Source organism: Stegodyphus dumicola, chromosome X1 (genome assembly GCF_044657685.1).
Source record: "Stegodyphus dumicola isolate Sdum_Otavi_A_Nest chromosome X1, ASM4465768v1".
NCBI classification, from domain to species: domain Eukaryota; kingdom Metazoa; phylum Arthropoda; class Arachnida; order Araneae; family Eresidae; genus Stegodyphus; species Stegodyphus dumicola.
The window spans coordinates 154,864,456-154,884,343 of NC_140780.1; the positions used below are offsets into that span (position 1 = coordinate 154,864,456).

The 19,888-nt window shown below is 34.6% G+C and overlaps 1 protein-coding gene across 3 annotated transcripts in view; it reads left to right on the top strand.

Moving 5' to 3' along the window:
* The window catches only part of LOC118197024 (epithelial sodium channel subunit alpha-like), a 215,544-nt gene that overhangs the window by 179,334 nt on the left and 16,322 nt on the right, over positions 1–19,888 (top strand). For 2 of the 3 annotated variants that reach the window (XM_085807588.1, XM_035368493.2), the window contains exons 8-10: positions 1,286–1,358; positions 5,371–5,434; positions 15,017–15,279. In XM_085807588.1, coding sequence (XP_085663714.1) covers positions 1,286–1,358; positions 5,371–5,434; positions 15,017–15,279 — 400 coding nt within the window. The remainder of the gene's footprint in view (positions 1–1,285; positions 1,359–5,370; positions 5,435–15,016; positions 15,280–19,888) is intronic. The other variant, XM_085807589.1, reaches the window with a different exon arrangement.

Consider the following 19,888-nt stretch of genomic DNA (forward strand, 5'->3'; position numbering starts at 1 on the left):
TGCTAACCGTTACACCACGAATGCATGCTGAAAGGAGGGAGAAATTACCTTATATACTCCCTCTTTTAAAGCGCGATTGGGAATTAGGGAACACAGTCGGCATATCCTGGTGGTGATGAATATTGTCCACCGCCTTATTAGTTCGGGCGCCACTGTAGATTCATTAGGTTTTCTGAAGCAGGAGGCGTGATAAATGAGCAATGCCCTCGCCGGAACTCGAACCTGGACCTCTCGAATGCTAACCGTTACACCACGAATGCATGCTGAAAGGAGGGAGAAATTACCTTATATACTCTCTCTTTTAAAGCGTGATTGGGGATTAGGGAACACAGTCGGCATATCCTGGTGGTGATGAATATTGTCCACCGCCTTATTAGTTCGGGCGCCACTGTAGATTCATTAGGTTTTCTGAAGCAGGAGGCGTGATAAATGAGCAATGCCCTCGCCGGAAATGTTTTAGCACAATTTATACACAAAACAGGTAAAACAAAACACGGATAACAACATTGTTTACCTTTAAGTTGAGCCTTTTAAATAGCACTTCCGGTCTTTCTGCTTTCACTTCCAGTGCAGTTAATTGGCTATATCTTCACTTCTAATTATCACAAACGTAAAAACGAACCATTTTCGGAATCCTACAAAACTGACCTTTCAAATTGGGCAATTAAAAAAAATCGAATTTTTTCGCCGAAATCGGTTTTTTAACGTAGGCAGATACCTTAACATATCCATAATTTAAAACGTGCATTTTGAACTGCAGCAACCCAGAGTCTGTTCCCTCCTGAATATTTCGATGCAAAACTGCAGCTCACACTTAAAGACTACTGCAGGCTAGTTAAGGCTACCGCAGCTCACCGTTATGGATACAAAATTACATGCAGTTCTTCAGAAGAATTATCAACCCTTTGAGTCGCATCTAAATCTTTGACCTTGCCATCTGCAGTGCGTGCTTATAATGTGAAATCGAGTGAATATATGAAGCTAAACTACTCAGCACAAGACTATACACCTGAAAATTATAGTAATTATTGACTTTACAGTAACTAGTGTCATTTCTTTCCTAAAGCTGGTTTGATAAGCCAATGGTTTGAATGAACACTAAGTGATGACGGAGGATGCACAACATTTTATACGCATGACTGAAGGAAAAAGAGTAAAGAAAAGAATTTATGCCTTTTGTCTGTAGATATCTCGTTAAGGGTAACTTTAAATTCGAATAATATATTTAAAACATTTATATTCTATTTATAGTTTTTTTTTTTTTTTTTTTTTTTTCTATTTATAGTTTGCTGCCTTGAAGACGTCATCAAATCAGTCAGCGAAAGCGATGTTCCTTGTTTTTGTCCTCTTCCTTGCAAGTGAGATTTTTCAATATAAAATCAATATTTCTCTATTTAACATTCTAATAATGTATGCGTTCTTTGTTTTAGTACTTGTTCCAGAACTTCCGCTAAAACTTCTAATATTTTTAATTATCTTAAACTTTTTTGAGTATAAATACTACAGCATGTAATTTATTTCCCTAAATATTTGAACGGTAACTATTGGTATTTCACAATTACAAAGTTACTTTACTAAACTTTCCACTAGATTGTAAAACACGAAATTACAAATCAAAGGAATTCTTAAATAAACATTTAAAAATTAAAAGAAAAAGAAAAAAGGGGAAAATCTTTTCTTGACTGAAATGATGACAAAAGAAATAAATAAAAAATTAAATAATACTTAACGACTACTACGATTAAAAGCAATCTTTGGTTTTTGAAGAATTTAACTCATTCATCTCACATCTAGGAAGTGAGAAACTGTGAATTATGTTGAAGTTCTAGAATAAGTAGCGCTGAATAGTTTAGTGACATTTTTTAAGACTCACGTTAAAGTATAGAAACTTTAAAGGTTCTGAGACTTCTCTTTACATATTTTCCTTATATGACATGCAAATATCAATAACAGTAGTTGCTGTGGGAAACTGATGTCTTCTTCCAAATTTTCTGAGAACATTAGATGACAGATGTCAGTTAATTTTTGGGTTCTGTACAAGCTAGTTCCACTTCTCGATTCTTTTTATTAGTTGATAAAGATAAAATGCCCTTTTCTTTGTTCATTCTTCATGCAGTTCTCATAAACTAGCGTTACTGAATTTACATGCTGTTTAATTCTACATGTTCTTCACATAAATTACGTAACATCACTGAAACCGTAACACAGTACAACTCCATGTGCCTAGATCATATTACCTATACGGAAATATAGGACCTATCCGGAAATACGGATTCCTTCGACATATTGCCGGGGAACTTATTATTAATTTATTTACTTGTTCTAAACTTTTGTTCTGCTATTGATTTAAATAATATAAAAATAACAATACAATAGAGTAAAAATGAGTTCACTATAATGCTTTGCATTGTAAAGCTATTGAAATACACTCTTTTGCTAAAGAATCGAAGCACCATGAAGGAAGTGGTTGTTTTTGATGAAATTGAATAGGTGTAGAGCTCATACATAAATAATAAAATAATTAAAAAGTCAAGATCATAGTACCTGTTCACGGCTCACAATCACCCATTCAATGTTCAAATCAGTAGTTGGTCGAACCGCCCCTGGCGGCAATGCTTGCTTGAATTCGTCGAGGCAAGGAGTGATGGATATTCCTAATGTCATTCTGCGACACATTCTGCCAGGCATTCATCAGTTGTCGCTCCAAATCTGCGATATTTTGTGGTGCCCCAATCTGGCGGCCTACCATGCCCAAGACATGCTCGATTGATGAAAGGTCTGGTGACCTTGCTGGCCAAGGAAGATAATCAGCCGCACAGAGGCAGTCCAGAGATATGCGAGCGGCATGTGGCCTGGCATTATCTTGTTGGAAAATGACCCATGATAACGTGCCCTGAAGGTAATGCAAACGACCGCAGAACGGTATCGACATATCGTTAAGCTGTTAAAGATGTACGGAGGGTGACTAAAGATGATCTGCTGTCATAAGAAATAGCGCCCCACACTATCACACCAGAAGTTATGGATGTATACCTTTGTAAAACAAAGACTGATTGGGACCTCTGGCCCCGTCCTCTCCAGACACGAACACGGTGGTCATCTGCTTCAAGGCTTCAAGAGTGAAGGTGGATTTATCGCTGAACACTTTACGATGCCAGTCTGATGGCAGCCATGATGATCGGCTGTGACACCACTCCAGACCACTCCGCCGATGTTGTGGAGTCAAAGGCAAACGTCTTAAAGGCCTCTGTGAGCGTAAGCTCGCCTCAGGCAAGCGCCATGAGATGGTGGACGGTTACACTGCATGTATAGACGTGGCTGTAATGCGTTGAATAGTCGACAATGATACCGTTGGGGCGGTTCGGGCCTGGCGAACAATCATCATATCTTGCCTCGCATTTGTGCTGCTCGGCCTTTCAGAACCTTCATTTTGTCGGCAATTTCCTTGTAGCAACCATTGCTGCCAACATTTCTGCACAGCAGTGTCTGTACGCTGCAGGCGGCGGCCTATTGCTCGGTATAACCACTCAGCTTCACGCAACCCTACAATGCGACCACGTTCGAAGTCATTTAGTTGTCTGTAAGGTCTTCGATATCGGTCGTAATGGCATCTTTAGTTGCTTCTTCAAGGAATTACAATGGCAGCATCAAAAAAGATACAATTTCCGCCTCTGTTACAGGTTTTATACTTTGCGAATTGTGCGCTATGATCGCAATTCCTGTTTATTTGCCTTGAAACTTTGATCATTTGCATGTTCGATAAAGATGTTTTTGCATACCAAATTTCGCCACGATCGCAAAAGTCCTTCTTGGTGCTTCGATTTTTTTGCAAAAGAATGTAATTTAGATAAATAGATATATAACGTGTGGAATGTCCTACAATGTTTATACAGGCAGTTTAAAAGCATTAATGATAAAGTAATAACGTACTGTGCAGGGCTAAAGTTCTTTATTTACTTCATATGTCTCTCTAAGTATCCTTCCCTAAGACATATCTAAAACTAGGTTATATGTTTAGCTTTATGCCAATAAAAAGTAACTCATGTATAGTTATAAAATCAAAAGGTTAGGTTAGTTGTTTAGAAAAAGCAATTCGAGTGCTATCTGCCTGTGAGGGAGGGATGCCTTCGTGGAGGACTTTTTAAGGGAAACTGGCTCGTATCCATGTTACACATGGGAAAACCACGAAAACCAAACCTTGTTACTGTCTTTGTCCATTCTGTAAATAAAGAGTTTGTCAATATTTTCAGGAAATATTTTTTGTTTAATGTTCATTTCAGCGAGGAAAAATAGTTTGCAATTCTCCCTTAACAAGAGTTTAGTTTCAGAACGATAGCTACAAGAATATGTCTCTAAATGACGCAGTTTAATGAGAGACACTAATTTTAAAATTGTTTGAGCAGCATATACCAAGGCTATATATATCTTAGTACTTTCTCTTCGTAAATATTAAATAATACGATTTCCTAGTCTCCAGTCGTAAACAGACTTTGTTCTTTGCAATAAAGGTGTAAAAATTTCGAATGGTTCTTCGGAAGACTTGGTTCACGATGAATCGCAAAAAGTGATGAAAGTTGTACTTAATTTATAATAAAAAATGTGTTTTAATTATAAGTCATAAATGGGATTGAAGATATTTTCCCTTTCACTCTTATCTTTTACTCAATTGTATCTTTTTTGATTAACTAATCGGTTTGCTATAATTAAGGCAGTGCACATGAAAGCTATCTATCTGCCGGGGAAAAGGTTTGATTTTGCTTGATTTATTTAGTTTATGGCAAAGCACTCGAGGGCTATCTGCCTAAGGGGAGGAATGCCTTCGTGTAAGACTTTTTAAAGAAAACTTTTAAGGGAACCGTTACACATGGGGGAAAACTACGGAAACGCCCATGCAACTAGCCCGTTTGCCTGGATTTGAACCCCGACCGACCTACCAGTGTTCAGTGATTTTAAGCTTGATCGCTGGTGGGCTGCCTGGCTAAAAAAACACCGCCTTTATAAAAACCTTTCTAGGAGTTGTTTGGTAGATGTGCTTACTTCAATGTGGTAAAGCACATGAAGACTCTATGCTAACAGGAGGGATACCGTCGGACTTTCTATGCAAAACTGACTCATATTTACGCTGTGTATAGCAAAAGCCTCCAGAATTCCCATGCAGCCATCATATTCGTCAAGACCTGAACCTGAATCGAATTACCAGTATTCAACTGTTCTAACCACTCGACCGCTCTTGAACCTCTAATTAAGTAATAGAACAGAAAAATTTTAAAGTTTAAGTAAATTTACTGTTTGTATTCTTTGCCATCTGTGGATTTTGTTGTTTGATTTTTAGTAAGTAAAACATTTTATATTTTTTTTTCTGTGTTTTAGAACTAAAACGTTTGAAATGACAGTATCTACTGCCGAATGGCCATCGTTTGCTTATTTCAATAAGGTAAACGTTATTTGTAGCTTTTTAAAATAAATTTCTTACGTATGCAATCAATAGGATTAAGTAATTCTTGCAGTTACACAAAAAATTGCACATAGGAATCTGATAAATGTGTATTCAAAGCTATCGAGTAGAAATATTAAAGCTTGATTGCAATACCAAATAGCTAAGTTTTAAACAAAATATAAATGTTATATATAATATTAAACAACATTAAGAAGCCTGAATGTCTAACATTTTAAAAATAATCATTTAAAATCTAATTCAATAATTAGCAGTAAAACTTTGTCAAATATGATATTAAGAATCGATACACGAATAAAACCTGAAAAATGGAGCATACCAAATCATGCACTTACTAAAAATTCAAAATATATCATTATATAAATAATATTAAGAAGCAGTAATGACAAAAAAATCCAGAACCTGTGTACCAGAGGTGAGTGCTTATGTAAAGGATTGTTTATTCCTAAAGGAACTAGCTAGCATTCGCAATGCACATGCAGAAAGTCTTTAAAAGCCCGTCCATTCAATTGCCGGAAACCGAAATTCGGAGGATGAGTTACCAGAGTTCAGTTCCCCTTAAAAAAGAATAAAAGGAAGCAAACTATTATATTATTATACTAATTATTTTTCAGTACGCTTAAAGTTATACAAATTTAGTATTGTTTTGTAATATTTCGTAGAATTTTTAAGAAATAAGATTTTGCTAACAAAATCACTGTATAAACTCGTTTTTATTTTATTACCCAGTTCTCAAGTTTAAGAAACATATCTGGAAATCAAGGAATATGATATCTGTGTAGTATGGGATGTACTAACAAAAACATCGGATTTAATATGCACAATAAAATACTTTATTTTCCGAAAATTAAAAATGCATTAACATACTTACAACGAGTAAATGTTCCGGTTTAAGAATGAAAAATAATATATGGCATGCGATTTTTAAGACTTGCTGTGCAGCACCGCACTCTCTCGATAAAATTGGTGGTAACTTTTTCACGTATCTGTCTATTTAGGCAGCTAATCATATATTCAGTTCCCCCTCTGAGTTTGTTATTGATGTTGTTGCGGTTTCATTTTAAGTTCGGATATTTTGGGAACTGCAGTAAAACTGTCACTAAATAACTGCAATGTTTTCAACAGCTTTAATGTCTACTGTCAAACCGGTATCCTCATATTTGGTCCTTATATGGTGTACGTTTTTGAGAACGTTTAAATATTTGTCGGATTTCACTGCGTATTTTTCCAAATACTATTATTTTATTCGAATCCTCTTTCGTCGACGAAATCCTTCTCTTTAAACAGAAGTCATTGCTGTCTCGGAACTGCCGTAATAAACTATTAGGTTCTTTTTCGTTTGTATTTGCAGTATCACTCTCTGCCTCTTCTGTTCCTGTCAGACGTTATCTGCATCACTCAAGCATTGGAAGTTAAGCACAGTCTAACAGCTATTGAACCATTAAGCGCTCGAATTTTCGCGATTGATATTTTCGAAGAATTTTACATTTAAAATTGTTTGGCATACAACTTCAGTTGTACGCCAAAATCTTTTTTAAAAATAAAAAATACTTATTATAGTAATAACTTCAGTTATTAAATGAACTTCTTCACAATTAAATAAATCTCTGATTTCTACATTAAGAAAAATGTTTCTCCGCGCTCAAATTTGCGCGTGTGAGTTTTTTGCACACTCTCGCGCATAGTGTGCATTGGCCATCGCCACCAAGGATAATCCGCACTCGGATTTTTGAGAGTCCACTGTATATATATATTATATACGAGAGGGGCTTATATGTATAATGATTTAGAGGAGACCCATTCACTTTCAATCATGGAGTGGCGGAGACGGTGATAGTAAATAGCTTGACTAGGGTGGGGCAGTAGATAACTGCAACTCTTTTACAGAATCACAAAATAACTTGATAATCTGGAACATTTCTTTATTGCTTGTCGATTCTTATCAACTTATCGTATGGCATAAATTATCTCGTTATATGACACAGCACATTTGGAACAATTTGCCCTCCCCAGTTTTAAACTATGCAGGTACATCTTTTAAGCAATGGAGAAAATAGAGCTTAACGATGAGACGTGATTTAGAAAGACAGTGCAAGCGGCAAAAAAGGATGCGCACAACGTCCTGAAGTATTTATAACTCAGAAATTCTTTGTTCAAGTGAAGGATAGCGACTGGGAAAGAGTTTTCGCAATGCGGGTGATTGCAAATAAGTGATGCAAGGCAAAAGGAAATATTAAAAATTAAGATTTAAAGGTCTATATGAGAATTTATTTTTCTGTTTTCATATTTTACATGTAAAATGTCTGTCTGTGTACTGCATTAATTAAGTACGTTACGTCTCATCGTTAAGCTCTATTTTCTCCATTGCTTAAAAGATGTACCTGCACAGTTTAAAACTGGGGAGGGCAAATTGTCCCAAATGTGCTGTGTCATATGATGAGATAACTTATGCCCTACGATAGTCATTAAATTAAGATTTAAAGGTCTATATGAAATTTTTTTTTCTTTTTTTATATTTTACATATAACATGTGTGTCTGTGTACTGCATATACTGTATTTTATATATGATAAGAAAATTGTATATTTTAAATTAAATATATGTATAAATATAGCTTAGAAATGTCTAATTGCTTCAGAGCCTAACCATAACATTGCATTAAACCTAACCAACGATTAATATTGATTGCATATTAATATATTTATGTGTGTGTGTGTGTGTGTGTTAATGAACACTGTATTTTTAGGATATTTTCTTCTGATATTTTATGCCTTACTTTTTACTTTTTTATTCCATATATATAGGCATATTATTCAATGATTTCATGTGCTATTTGTGCGTATATTTTAACAAAAAACAGCATCAATAATGCATTTTTAAGTATTATTAACTTTCTTCCTTAAGAATTTCTACAATCTAGTTTGTGATACTTTATTCATATGTTACGAATAAAAACAATGAAAAGTTTACATAACATTAAACAATAAACCAAAAAGTAAAGACCCACAATGTATTTGTTGGAAATTTTTTTTACATTTCCTCATCTAATATGTGAGCGAGAGTATAAGCATAATCTTGTAGTTTTAATTATATTTCACTTACACTTTAGTGGCAAAAAGGTCCTTTTTTCTGTTCGAAAAAAAAGGGGGAGTGATATTTTTCATTTTTGGTTAGAGTTGTGTGATTAATGTTTATCGAGAGCAAGAGAGTTATTTTTATAGTAATTTCTGAGGGGCACCATATAGAAAGTATACCAGAGAAGTAGTAGAGACTTATTTATTGAATAATATGATTTTATGAAAGTTTTAAGAAATGGTACATTTTCGTTTGAGAAGATGTTGGTTTGGTGTGGTTTATTTAATTATGGTAAAGCTGTCGAAAACTATCTGCCTAAGGGAAGAGATGCTTTCGTGAAGGACTTTCTACAGGAAACTGGCTCTTATACACCTTACACATGGGGAAAACCGCGAAAACGCCCATGCAGCCAGCCCTTTCGCAGGGAATCGAACCCCAGACCAAGCTACCAATGTTCAATGACTTTACCGCTCAGCCGCTGGTTGGTTGGGAAGAGGTAAATGATTCCCATTTGTGATCGTCTCTAAATAAAGTTTTGTGAATGAAATATTTCTTCTGATTAAATGTCTTCCGCTACCGGATATCTGGTGTCCGCGCCAGGATTCGTCTGCATTTTTTAAGCTGACTAAGCGAACGTTTTCCTTCATTGCATATTGCGTTAGTTTTATGTTACTTATGGATCTTTTAACTATAATAGTTTAAAAAAAGCTAGAACGCAGCATCGGAGGTTATTTACAAATTCGTATAATGAATTTAATGATGAGAAAGATGCATTGGATCTACCTGCTAAGAGAGCAAAATTATAATTAATTGAAGAAAAGAGATATTGATGAAAGATCGCTTGAGTTATAAATAGATGAAATGGAAGCATATATAAATGGATGACTCTCGTTGCAACTAAAAATCTTTAGAAATACCTTTATCAGGTAACGTAGATTCTGCTGAAAACAGCAGCGTTTCACGCCAAAATTCGCTGTAGCATTACCTTAAAATACAACTCCCTTCATTTAATGAATATGTAAAAAATTGGTTGTAGCTTTGTGGGCAATTCCTAAAAATTGACAAGGATCCCAATTTGGATTTGCATGAGAAATTTCCCAATTTTTCTTAGTCTATGGAAAAGGGTAGCGTTGCAAAGTAGTTGATAAAAAGTGTTCTGCTAACTGGTTAAGTTATGAAAGAGCGTTAAAATATTTATAAAACCGTTTTGGGAAAGACGAAATGCTCATTCAAGTATGTATTAGAGGATTATTACAGCTGGTTTTACAGAAACAAAATGTGACAGAGAAACCTTTAAGAAAATTATATATGATCAACTGAGAACTAAATTCCGTGCTCTTAAAACTCTTAGGGTAACACGAGAAAAATATGCTGCAATGTTATTTCCACTCGCAGAATCAGCATTATTAGTTGAAATCTTAAAAGAGTGAAAGCGTTTTGGACAGATCACCGTAGAACTAGAGATCAGATTGAAAATATCTAATAGTATGTTTTAGAATCAAGATGCAGAAAGAATATTTTAAAAATGAGAGTGATAGAAAACTTTTCAAATTTTCAAAGATCAAAATGCAATTATCAGGCTAAAAACCAAGCTAGTATACTTATATAAGTGAAACTTCCGACTTCAAAACACCACCTGTACTCTGTTCTTAGCATATAGTTGTTGAAAGATTAATACTTCACTATAATATGAAAAATCCTCAGATAAAAAGTATTTTGAAATATCAGCCGATGTTTCAGAAACTAGGCATTAAATTCAGTTGCCAGTAAAAACGCTTTTGAAAGCTTTTCACATCAAGGTTTGAAATACCGAATAAAATAATACCAACTTTTAAGCGAACCAGTATTTTTCAAAGTCGAGTTCTGATATGCAACACTTAGCATTTGACGTCAAGCATGTCAGATTTAAGCAAGTATAATCTTATCATGTCAGAGCATGGTGTCTCGAACTCTTCATTTCTAATGTTCGCAAAGTATGATTTAGGAATATACTGAAACTCCTTTATACTAAAATGTTACTATCACAAATGTACTTCCCAATCATATTTAATTAATTCAAGAAGAGGATTAATTATTGATTTTTAAGCTAGTAATGCCTCACGTTAATTTGTGCTTTCAAAAGTAGCAAACTGGTACACTAATCAGTCTCCGTTGTTGATTGTGGTATCTTTAAACAGTATGTTTACGGGCAGAGCCTAAATTTCTTATGTGGTAAAAGGGGAAGATACTTCGGACTTACAAATCTTCCTATAGTATTTAAAATGTGCAAAATTGTGTGTATTTTTTCAATTCTAGGTTTCAAAAATATAACCCGCCAGAAAAAAGCAATTTCTTTCAAGCCTGAAAGCAACTGAATTCCTTAATTCCACGTTTTCATCACGTACTTCACTACTCATATTGTATTCAATTATTAGTCAATTTAAGTGCATTAATTTTGTGTCTCATTTTCAATTTATTTCAAAAACAACAAATTCCTGGTTTACAATGTGTGAGTTTGCTGATGCAAATCACTAAATATTTAATTGCTTTTGATTGCATACGATTTTTTCTGTATTGTTTATTTATTCCTTTATTTATTTATTTTTTAATTTAAGTAATAGTTTTAGGGTTTTACTTTCTCTGTAATTGAATTTGCAGCCACATGTTTTCTACATGAGTGTTTTACTTTTCTATGTAATTCCAGCTGTTTTAATTCTGAATCTCATAACGTTTAGATTCTTAAAATAGCTCAAACAGAACAGGAGATATGAGTGAAAACGATCCTGAAATGCCATGTCGACATTCTGTTGATTTTTACCCAGTTGTCAATTTCCTCATGCTCATTTATAGATATTACGTAAACAGACAGTCACGAACCCGTAGCTCGCAACACTATATTTTATGAAACACATTCTGGAGTCTTTTTTTTTTTTTTTTTTTTTTTTTTTTTTTTTTTTTTTTGTGTGTGTGTGTGTGTGTGTGTGTGTGTAGGGGGAGGAGACGTGAAAAATCTGCAATGCTCTAGCCGATATTCGAACTCCCTCCGAACCTCCCGAATATACGTCGGAGGTGCTTCCAGTTACAAAACGGAGGCACGTGGAACTGAAATCATGAAAAAGAAACGTACAAATAGGTGAAAATTACTTTTTGTTTAAATAACTTTGAATAAATAACATTGAATTACAAGGTTATTGCATGAAATATATCGTATGAAATGTATTTTCATGAAATATAATATACATCAGTGGCATTTACTACGACGAAAAAATTAGAGGAGGGGCCTCCGTAAAAACGTAATTTTGCCTGGTCCTTCGGTTTGTAAATCGGACCCTGTCTGTGGGTTGAAGAATGGTAGGCTCCTGAAGCACTAAAGATGAAATCATTCATCTTTTTGTTGATTTTAAAATGAAAGTGTTTTTGAGAGGAAAATGACTATGATAGAACTATGACTAAAACCTGCGGGACATGATAAAGCAAATTCCCATTTCATGTCCTTTCACATTTATATAACAATGGAAAAAAGTATTTCAGTTTTAAAACAATCCTTTAAGGTAGCGTTTCATCGTTTTCTTTTATCAGAGGATTACTTTGAGTCCTATGAAAAACGAGACTTTAAAAATATTAATTCTAAATTTTAATAAAATTTCTAAAATCACGAAGGTTTTAAATAACCTAATTTGACAAAAATCTCAAAATTCTACCTTGACAAAAGAAACTAATGCACGAAATATATTTATTTGACGAACGTTAATTCCTTAATAACAAGAATTTGAATAACGTTTACAAAATGCGGTTTTAACTAAAAGTATTAGTTAAAAAGAACTGACTTTTATGAATCTTAATAAAAAGTATTAAAGTTCGAATTATTATTGTATGAGTCAGTGTATGTGTTTAAAGTAAGTTATTCAGAGAAGCATTTCTAAATTTGTCTGCTTAATTTATTGCCTAATATTAGTTGGCTAAGGTTTTTTTTTTTTTTTTTTTTTTTTTTTTTTATTATTATTATTCAGCAATTTGTAATTCTTGTAATTCTAATAGTTTTGGCTACGTGGTTAATTATCTTGCATTATTTATGTAAAAGAATATAATATTTGGTTAAATACCATTGCTTGCATTGCTTTACATTGTTTTTTAAAAAGGCTGCTTTTACGAATCTTTTAATGAGGAATACGAATTACATTTTTATACGTCAAAGCATTTCTTACAATTAGGTGTATTTACTGAAATCTTTTTGTATTTTTCACTTTAATTGATTGCCTGATATTAGTTTAATCTCTCTAACTTCTAATTCAAATGTTTTTCTTTTAAGCTGAATAGACTAAAAGAAAGTCGAACTGAAGGAAGGGAAAAGAATAGATTAAAAGAAAATATTTTCCTACTCTTCCCTAATAAGAGTTTAATTTTAAAAAATATTCATGTAAGAATATTTCTTTCAGTGACTCAGTTTAATGACAGGCAATAACTCTAAAGATTTTTAAGCAAAATTTACCAGCGTTATATCGCTCATTCTCTTTCTTTAAATATTAAGAGCTTATTAGAAAAATAAGTTGCTTCCATCGCTATCGAGTGTAAAAATTCATTAAATGTTACATTTAAATTCTAAAAATGGCCACATATGTTTTTAAAAATTCCTTCAAGATCCCATTAAGACTGGTTCTGAAAGCTATTTAGAATAAAAAGACTACAAATTGTTTTGCTCTCTAGGCAAGATCCAAGATGAATGGCATCGCAAGCTAATCGTTAATATAAACAACAGATAAAAGTATAACTTTGGACAATAGATGATCTTAAAAACAGAATGCTAGTCAAAAACTGTTCCTTCACTACTCTTCGTTGAATCTCCACAAAACGCTTGTCACTCTGTTTGTTCTACATATCCAAACACAATTCGTGCAAATATCGTAATCTACAAAAATAATAAAATTAATATTTCGGTTTACTTCTGGTTACTCTTTTTCCAAATGAATATCATTGCAGAATTTGGGTTTGCAGAAACATTATTTGGAAAATTCTTCTCTAGAGCTTTAACTAAACTGTACAATTAAGTATCATTTCCTTTCAAGTGATCCGTTAGTTGCTCAACAGGGCTAAAAGGTCAGATGGTACGCATTCGCTTTAAGTTGCATAATTCAAATAATAAAATAAAATAACATAAACAGAACTGAACTTTTCAACTTTCGTTAGTTATTTTAAGATGATAAGCATACTGGAGAACTTTTCAAAAAATGACAGAAACTTAGGTTGCCGTAAGATCAGCAAACGTTACAAGAAAGCAAATCTCTTAAATAAGTGTCATAAAATCAGAGGGGAAAAGTTTAACGAATACCCTATAAGGTATTTTCTCCTCCTTTAAGCATGCCTTCGTGCAGTAATTGGAAGCATAATTGACGCGTATTCGAAAGATCTGGAGTTCGAGTCCCAACGAGGGCAGTGCACATTTTTCATGTCTCAACTTAGCACTTAACGACGTTTTCCCAATGCCTCTACAATTCTCAAAAATTAATGCGTTTAGACACTTCGCCTAAAAACTTTCTTCAAGTTTCGATTTCTCATGTGGTTCTACCAACTCAATGCGCGTAATGATCATTATTGACCTTAGCGCATGTAAAATATTTCTAATCGATTCAATATTCGTGAGAAAAACTCTCATGCTGGATTGATAGCGAATGGAAAAGCCCACCTTTGACTGCACTTGAGATATTCATGCTGTGGTAACGTATAACTTAATAAGATTGTTTGTTTAAAGCAAAGCACCCCAAATCTAACTGCTTCAAATCCACGCCGGTTTCAAGGAGAGCTTCAAAAGAGATGGAATCGGAGGATATCGAATTCTCTTCGTCTACCACTATCTATCTTCTGTATGCAATTTTGGCATCGGCATATTTTAAATGCCCCCATTTTTACGGTCACAAGCATCCACCCATCCTCCGAAATTCAAAGATAAGCGTAATGTAGTTGGTCTTTTGTAACTACTACATCTCGGAGACACTAATGAAACATAGGGCATAAATACAGCAATAAAACATACCTGTCAGGATGTCGAAAAGTATAACATCAGAAAACTGTAAATAATTAGTAAAATGTAGCTATGTTTTCTTCTAACATCTTCTATACTAATTTAGTTGAATTGTTGAATTATGATAAGAAACTATTTACTTATTGAGAGAGATCCCTTCGTGAAACCCATTCTGCAGAAAACAGCCATGAATTCATGTTACACATGAGAAAAATCGCAAAACCCTTATGCAGTCAACTAATTCAACCGCCGGGAACTAAAACTGATTCTTAGCCTTATCCTCTGGCTCAGAGGTGGAGCTGTATTAATAAAGGACCACACTTGATTTAGACAATATACACACATATGATTTGCACAATATATGATTTACATAATATGTTTTCCAAACAATTCCTATTACAGTGCGAATGTTAAGTAATATTTATTTTTTTCATCTCAAATGTTTCTAATTAACCGAAAGCGGTTTAAATAATAGAATATTTTTTCCAGCAGTTTATGAAGTCTGAAGATACAGTAAGAAGACCATGTTTAATGGCTAGAAATAAAGTGCCTGAAGATGATGTATATGATATCAGTAGTATCAACCAAACTATGTTTCCTTCTCCCAATGAAACAACTAGATACGGATCTTTTTTAAGCAATGAGGAGAATTCTGCATCCGATTCATTATCATCTGATAACGAAGAATGTAGTGGGGAATTTATACCATGGAAATGCTGCGATTGTGAAGACATTGATCCTTACACAGAGAAAAAGTACGTACGGCTCTAATGTGATTATCTCCAGTTATTAAAGTTGGTATTATACAGTATTTAATTTGCATCACTCCAATCAGCAGTTACTGCTGTGACATGCAAGCCAGACTTCTATTCTACCTGGCAGTACTGTTGCCAGAAACTTTGAGTTTTAGAATTGTTATGTTTGCTGTATTGCATGCCAATGGAATCACATACTTTTTTGAATCATTTGCAATCATTTTTAGTTAATTTATTCATTTTTAAAACTAATTTATTCTGAGATTTGTATTCTATCAGAAAAATTCAATGTGACTGAGATTCAAAAAGGCCAAACCAATCAATACAGGGTGCATCAAAAAAATGTATACACACTGTAATGTTGCGCGCTTCCAACCTGCACGCAACAATAGTGGTGACTGCTATGAACTGGAAAGTAAGCAAAGTCTTGAGAAGGGTTTAAATCCCTTTTTATTCAACTTCAGAAATTACAGATGCGTGCTCTTGACACTCACAAACTACGCCGACCCGGCGGTAAAATAAAAATAAGAAACTAAAAATGAATAATAACAAGTGACTACCTACGAGGCTCTCTAAAACGTAACTAACCTAACCGCGTTCTAAGATACCGCTGACAATTCAGCAAACTTCTGAATATTACGTTGAAATATTTAACTATCCACCGAGGCAAGCACACAAGCCGAAACGCGTAGTTCTTCAATTTCTAACTAGCCACTTCCACGCTCGTGAAGCAAGAAAGCACACTTTCGAACTCGTTTCCCTTCTATTTAACTCAGATTACTTCCGCTGACAATTTTGAATACTTTCCGCGTTCTACTAAAATTTACATACTCTGGCATTGGCAATTCCAGGGGAAAGTAAGGCTTGACAGGAAAGATAGTTTAAACTTAAAATAAATGTTAGTTAAAATAAATATAAACCCTACATTTGCCGCTGCCAGAATTTGGTAAACTTGGAAGCAGGTCCTAGAAACGACCTGTTGAAAAGTTCCCACAATTCTGAACTAAAGTTTAAGAGTCTCGTTTACATAAAAAAACTGTTTTCTCACAAAAGGTAGAATAAATTTCTGTAGATACTTATTTAACCCTCTCTTCTTACAGCAACCTTTCCTGGACTTCAGCAATAACTCTGTTCTCTTCCTTCCAGCATCTGGAAGGAATAAGTATCAGTATCTTTCTAAATACATTATAATTTACACTTTCTTGACACTGAATAAGTTTTTGTTTTTGATCGATTTATTTTCCTTAGTTACTGCTTAATTCACATTCATTCAAGTATTCAAACATGAATTTAACTTTACCCTGGCTCTCCACCATGTTTGGTGTCAAACGGGAATATTCGTCTTTTAGTATTGCAACACTTCCGCTAACCACAATGATTTGTTAGAATTCAACGACCAAATAGACACACCTTACCCGACATTCTAAAACTCGATGAGCTATTTTAACATTCTTAAAATTCAAGTGTAGGTGGAGAACCCTACAAAATACATTCATTCTAAATTCCCCCTCATTCATCTTTAGACATGCAGGCTTTCGCTCTAAAGCATGATTTTAATACTTAAATTTGAATTCATTTCTTTTGAGCATTTACTTTTAGCATCTAAAATTTTATGCTTCTAGACTAAATTCTACTTTTACATAACTTTCAAGTATTTACGTATATTTACAAAATTCTAATCCATATGATTTTTACAATTTACCATAAAATGAATAAGAGAAAAATAAATTTTTACTTTACGCATTCTTCGCCAAGCTGGCGGCACTGAAACTAAATTTCTTATTAATACAAGAATACGAAGTTATTTTTATCTTCGGCCAAATTTTGGCTTTAACATAACAGAATTAGTCTTTCGACCAACAGAAACTGCTTGTTCTTAGATTTTATACTTAAAGAAAATAATACTTTTGCCTTCGCTAAATAAAGTAAAACAAAACTAAATCTCAACCGAGACAAACTGACTTCCGTCAAAACATAGAACTTCATATTTACGCATAACATTTCGGAAAAAAATTTATAGAAGAAAGAAAAAAATGTATAGAAGATTTTTAACTTATCTTTGAGTTTTCGATGATTGGAACTCCGACATCCTCTTCTGGCAGAACTGCTCCTACGATATGGACTTCATCGACGTCAGTCGTCTCCTTTGTGTCCTTCAAGTTTCATCCATACTGATATTTCTTTTTCGCCCTCTGCATGCTGGCCTCTTGGAGTGGTAGTCGTCGGGTTGCCGTCTTTTTCGTTTTTCCCCCGGACGGCTGGTCTTGGCGTCCTCCGGTCTGGAATCATGCTTGAATTTCTTCTGTTGGTGGTGGTCTTTTCGTTCCTCCTGCCTTCTTTTCGTTCTCGAGAACGGCGGCCTTGTTTGCACCTGACACTCTGGCTCTGGAAGCGTTCTCTTCGATGCAGAATTTCTACTGCGATACGTTGTAAGTGGTGTTTTCCTCTTTACCAAAGCTTCTTTACGCGGCGGCGTTGCTTTCTTGTATTTCTTAAATGCTGGAGTCTGAACGTTTTCATTTCTTCTTTTCGGTACCGTCGCATGACTTGTAGCAGGGCTAGGTTTCTCTTCAGTTCTCTGCTTCTTGGGTGGTGGAGCGGGTGACGTTACTTCTGGACCTTCTACTTCTTTTACGCTTGAGTCCTGCAAGAAACTTTTAAGGATTTCAAAATTATTTTGATTATAATATTTTTTCACCTGGTCGGGGCTTGCTTTACAGATATCCCCTCTCTCGTTCTTAAGGTACAATACGACTCCCTTTATTTCCTGAATTACATAGGGGCCTTCAAATTTTGGAGCTAACTTTGCAGTAAAATTGTCTGGGGCACTTGATAAAGAAAATTTCCGCTTCAACACTTTATCTCCAACTTTAAAATCTGCTTCACGGCGTTTTCTATCATAGTATAACTTTTGTCTATTTCTTGCCGTATCCGAGCTTTTAACCGCCTGGTCAATGAGTTTTTGCACATCTTTTTTTTTTAATTCTTGCTCTCTTTGTTGTACAAAGAATAATTTATCTAATGGCGTAATTAACTTCCGTCCTAAAAATAATTCTGCTGGAGTTTTTCCCGTAGTATCGTGATTTGCCGTTCTTAAAGCATAAGCTAACTCATTTATGTAGCCATCCCAGCGCTTGTGATGTGTGCTAACATAACTTCGAATTATTTTTACAATATTTTTATTAACTCTTTCTGCTATGTTTGCCTGTGGTCCATACGGAACCATTTTGATATGGCGTATGCCAAGTCCAGTGCAAATATTTTCAAATATTTGGCTAACGAATTGTTTGCCGTCATCGCTAATGACTTTTATCGGTGCACCGTATTTCAAAATGTATCTGTGTAAGAATGCATCTGCGACTGTTTTGGCTGACGCGCGTTTAAGTGGAACAATTTCTGTCCATTTTCAAAAATGATCTACAATTACTAAAAGAAAACGATTTTTATTTAACTCACTCAGGGGGAAAGGACCAAGAAGATCTATGCCTAAAATTTCATTCGGAAATGTAGCGCGAATGCTATTTAAGTACCCGGCCGGGCTGTAATTAATATCATTTATTAACTGACATTTATTGCAGGGCCTGACATACGCAGTTACTATTTTGTATAATTGCGGGAAATATACCGCCTCGCGTACCCTTTTTAACGTCTTTCTGACTCCTAAATGACCCGCTGTTTTCGCGTCGTGTAATTCCTTCAAAATGCTTAATCGAAGCGAGGCTGGGATGACTAATTTGTACTCGAGATTTTCGTTTGTTGTTTTCGTATAAAATAATAAATTATCTATTATTTCATAATTTTCAGCTCTATTTCTTATCGCATCGAAATCCGTGTGCTCAAAGCTTTCGGGGGTCTTTCAAATATGCATAGATACTTCCACATTCAGGATCAGCTTTCAATTCAGCAATAACTGTTTCTCTAGAATCTAAAATTTTTGAAGTCAACACAGCGCATTTGAGTTCATTTCCTTCATCGTCCAGTTTTATACGAGAAAGTGCGTCAGCTACATTGTTTTCCTTACCCGGTTTATATTTAATTAGGAGATTATATTCTTGAAGTTTTAAAGCCCATCTTATTAACCTGGGCGTTAGGTTTTTCCCCGAGTAAAGTCTACCAACAGCCGCATGATCCGAAAAGACTGTTACTGGCGCTTTGCCGAAATAAACTCGAAATTTGTGTACAGCCATTAATACGGCTAATGTTTCTCTCTCTGTAGCTGTATAATTCCTTTGTGTCTGATTCAACGTTTTACTAAAAAATGCCAGAGGATGGCTATTTTGCATAAGAACCGCACCCACCGCATAGTCCGACGCATCTGCTGCAATTTCCAGGTTTTCGTCCCCCTCCGGGAATTTCAAAACAGGGGCATTGATGAGCGCTTCTTTTAATCTTTCAAATGCTGTATTTGCTTCCGCTGTCCACGTAAATTTACTTCACTTTCTTTTAATTACTAAAAGTGGTTCAACAATATTAGCGAAATCTTTTATGAAAGACCGATAGTAAGAACATAACCCAAGGAAAGAAGAAAGTTTCTTGGCGGTGTTGGGCGGGAGAAAATTCTTGATGGCTTTTATTTTTGAATCTTGCGTTTCTATACCCTTTTGAGAAA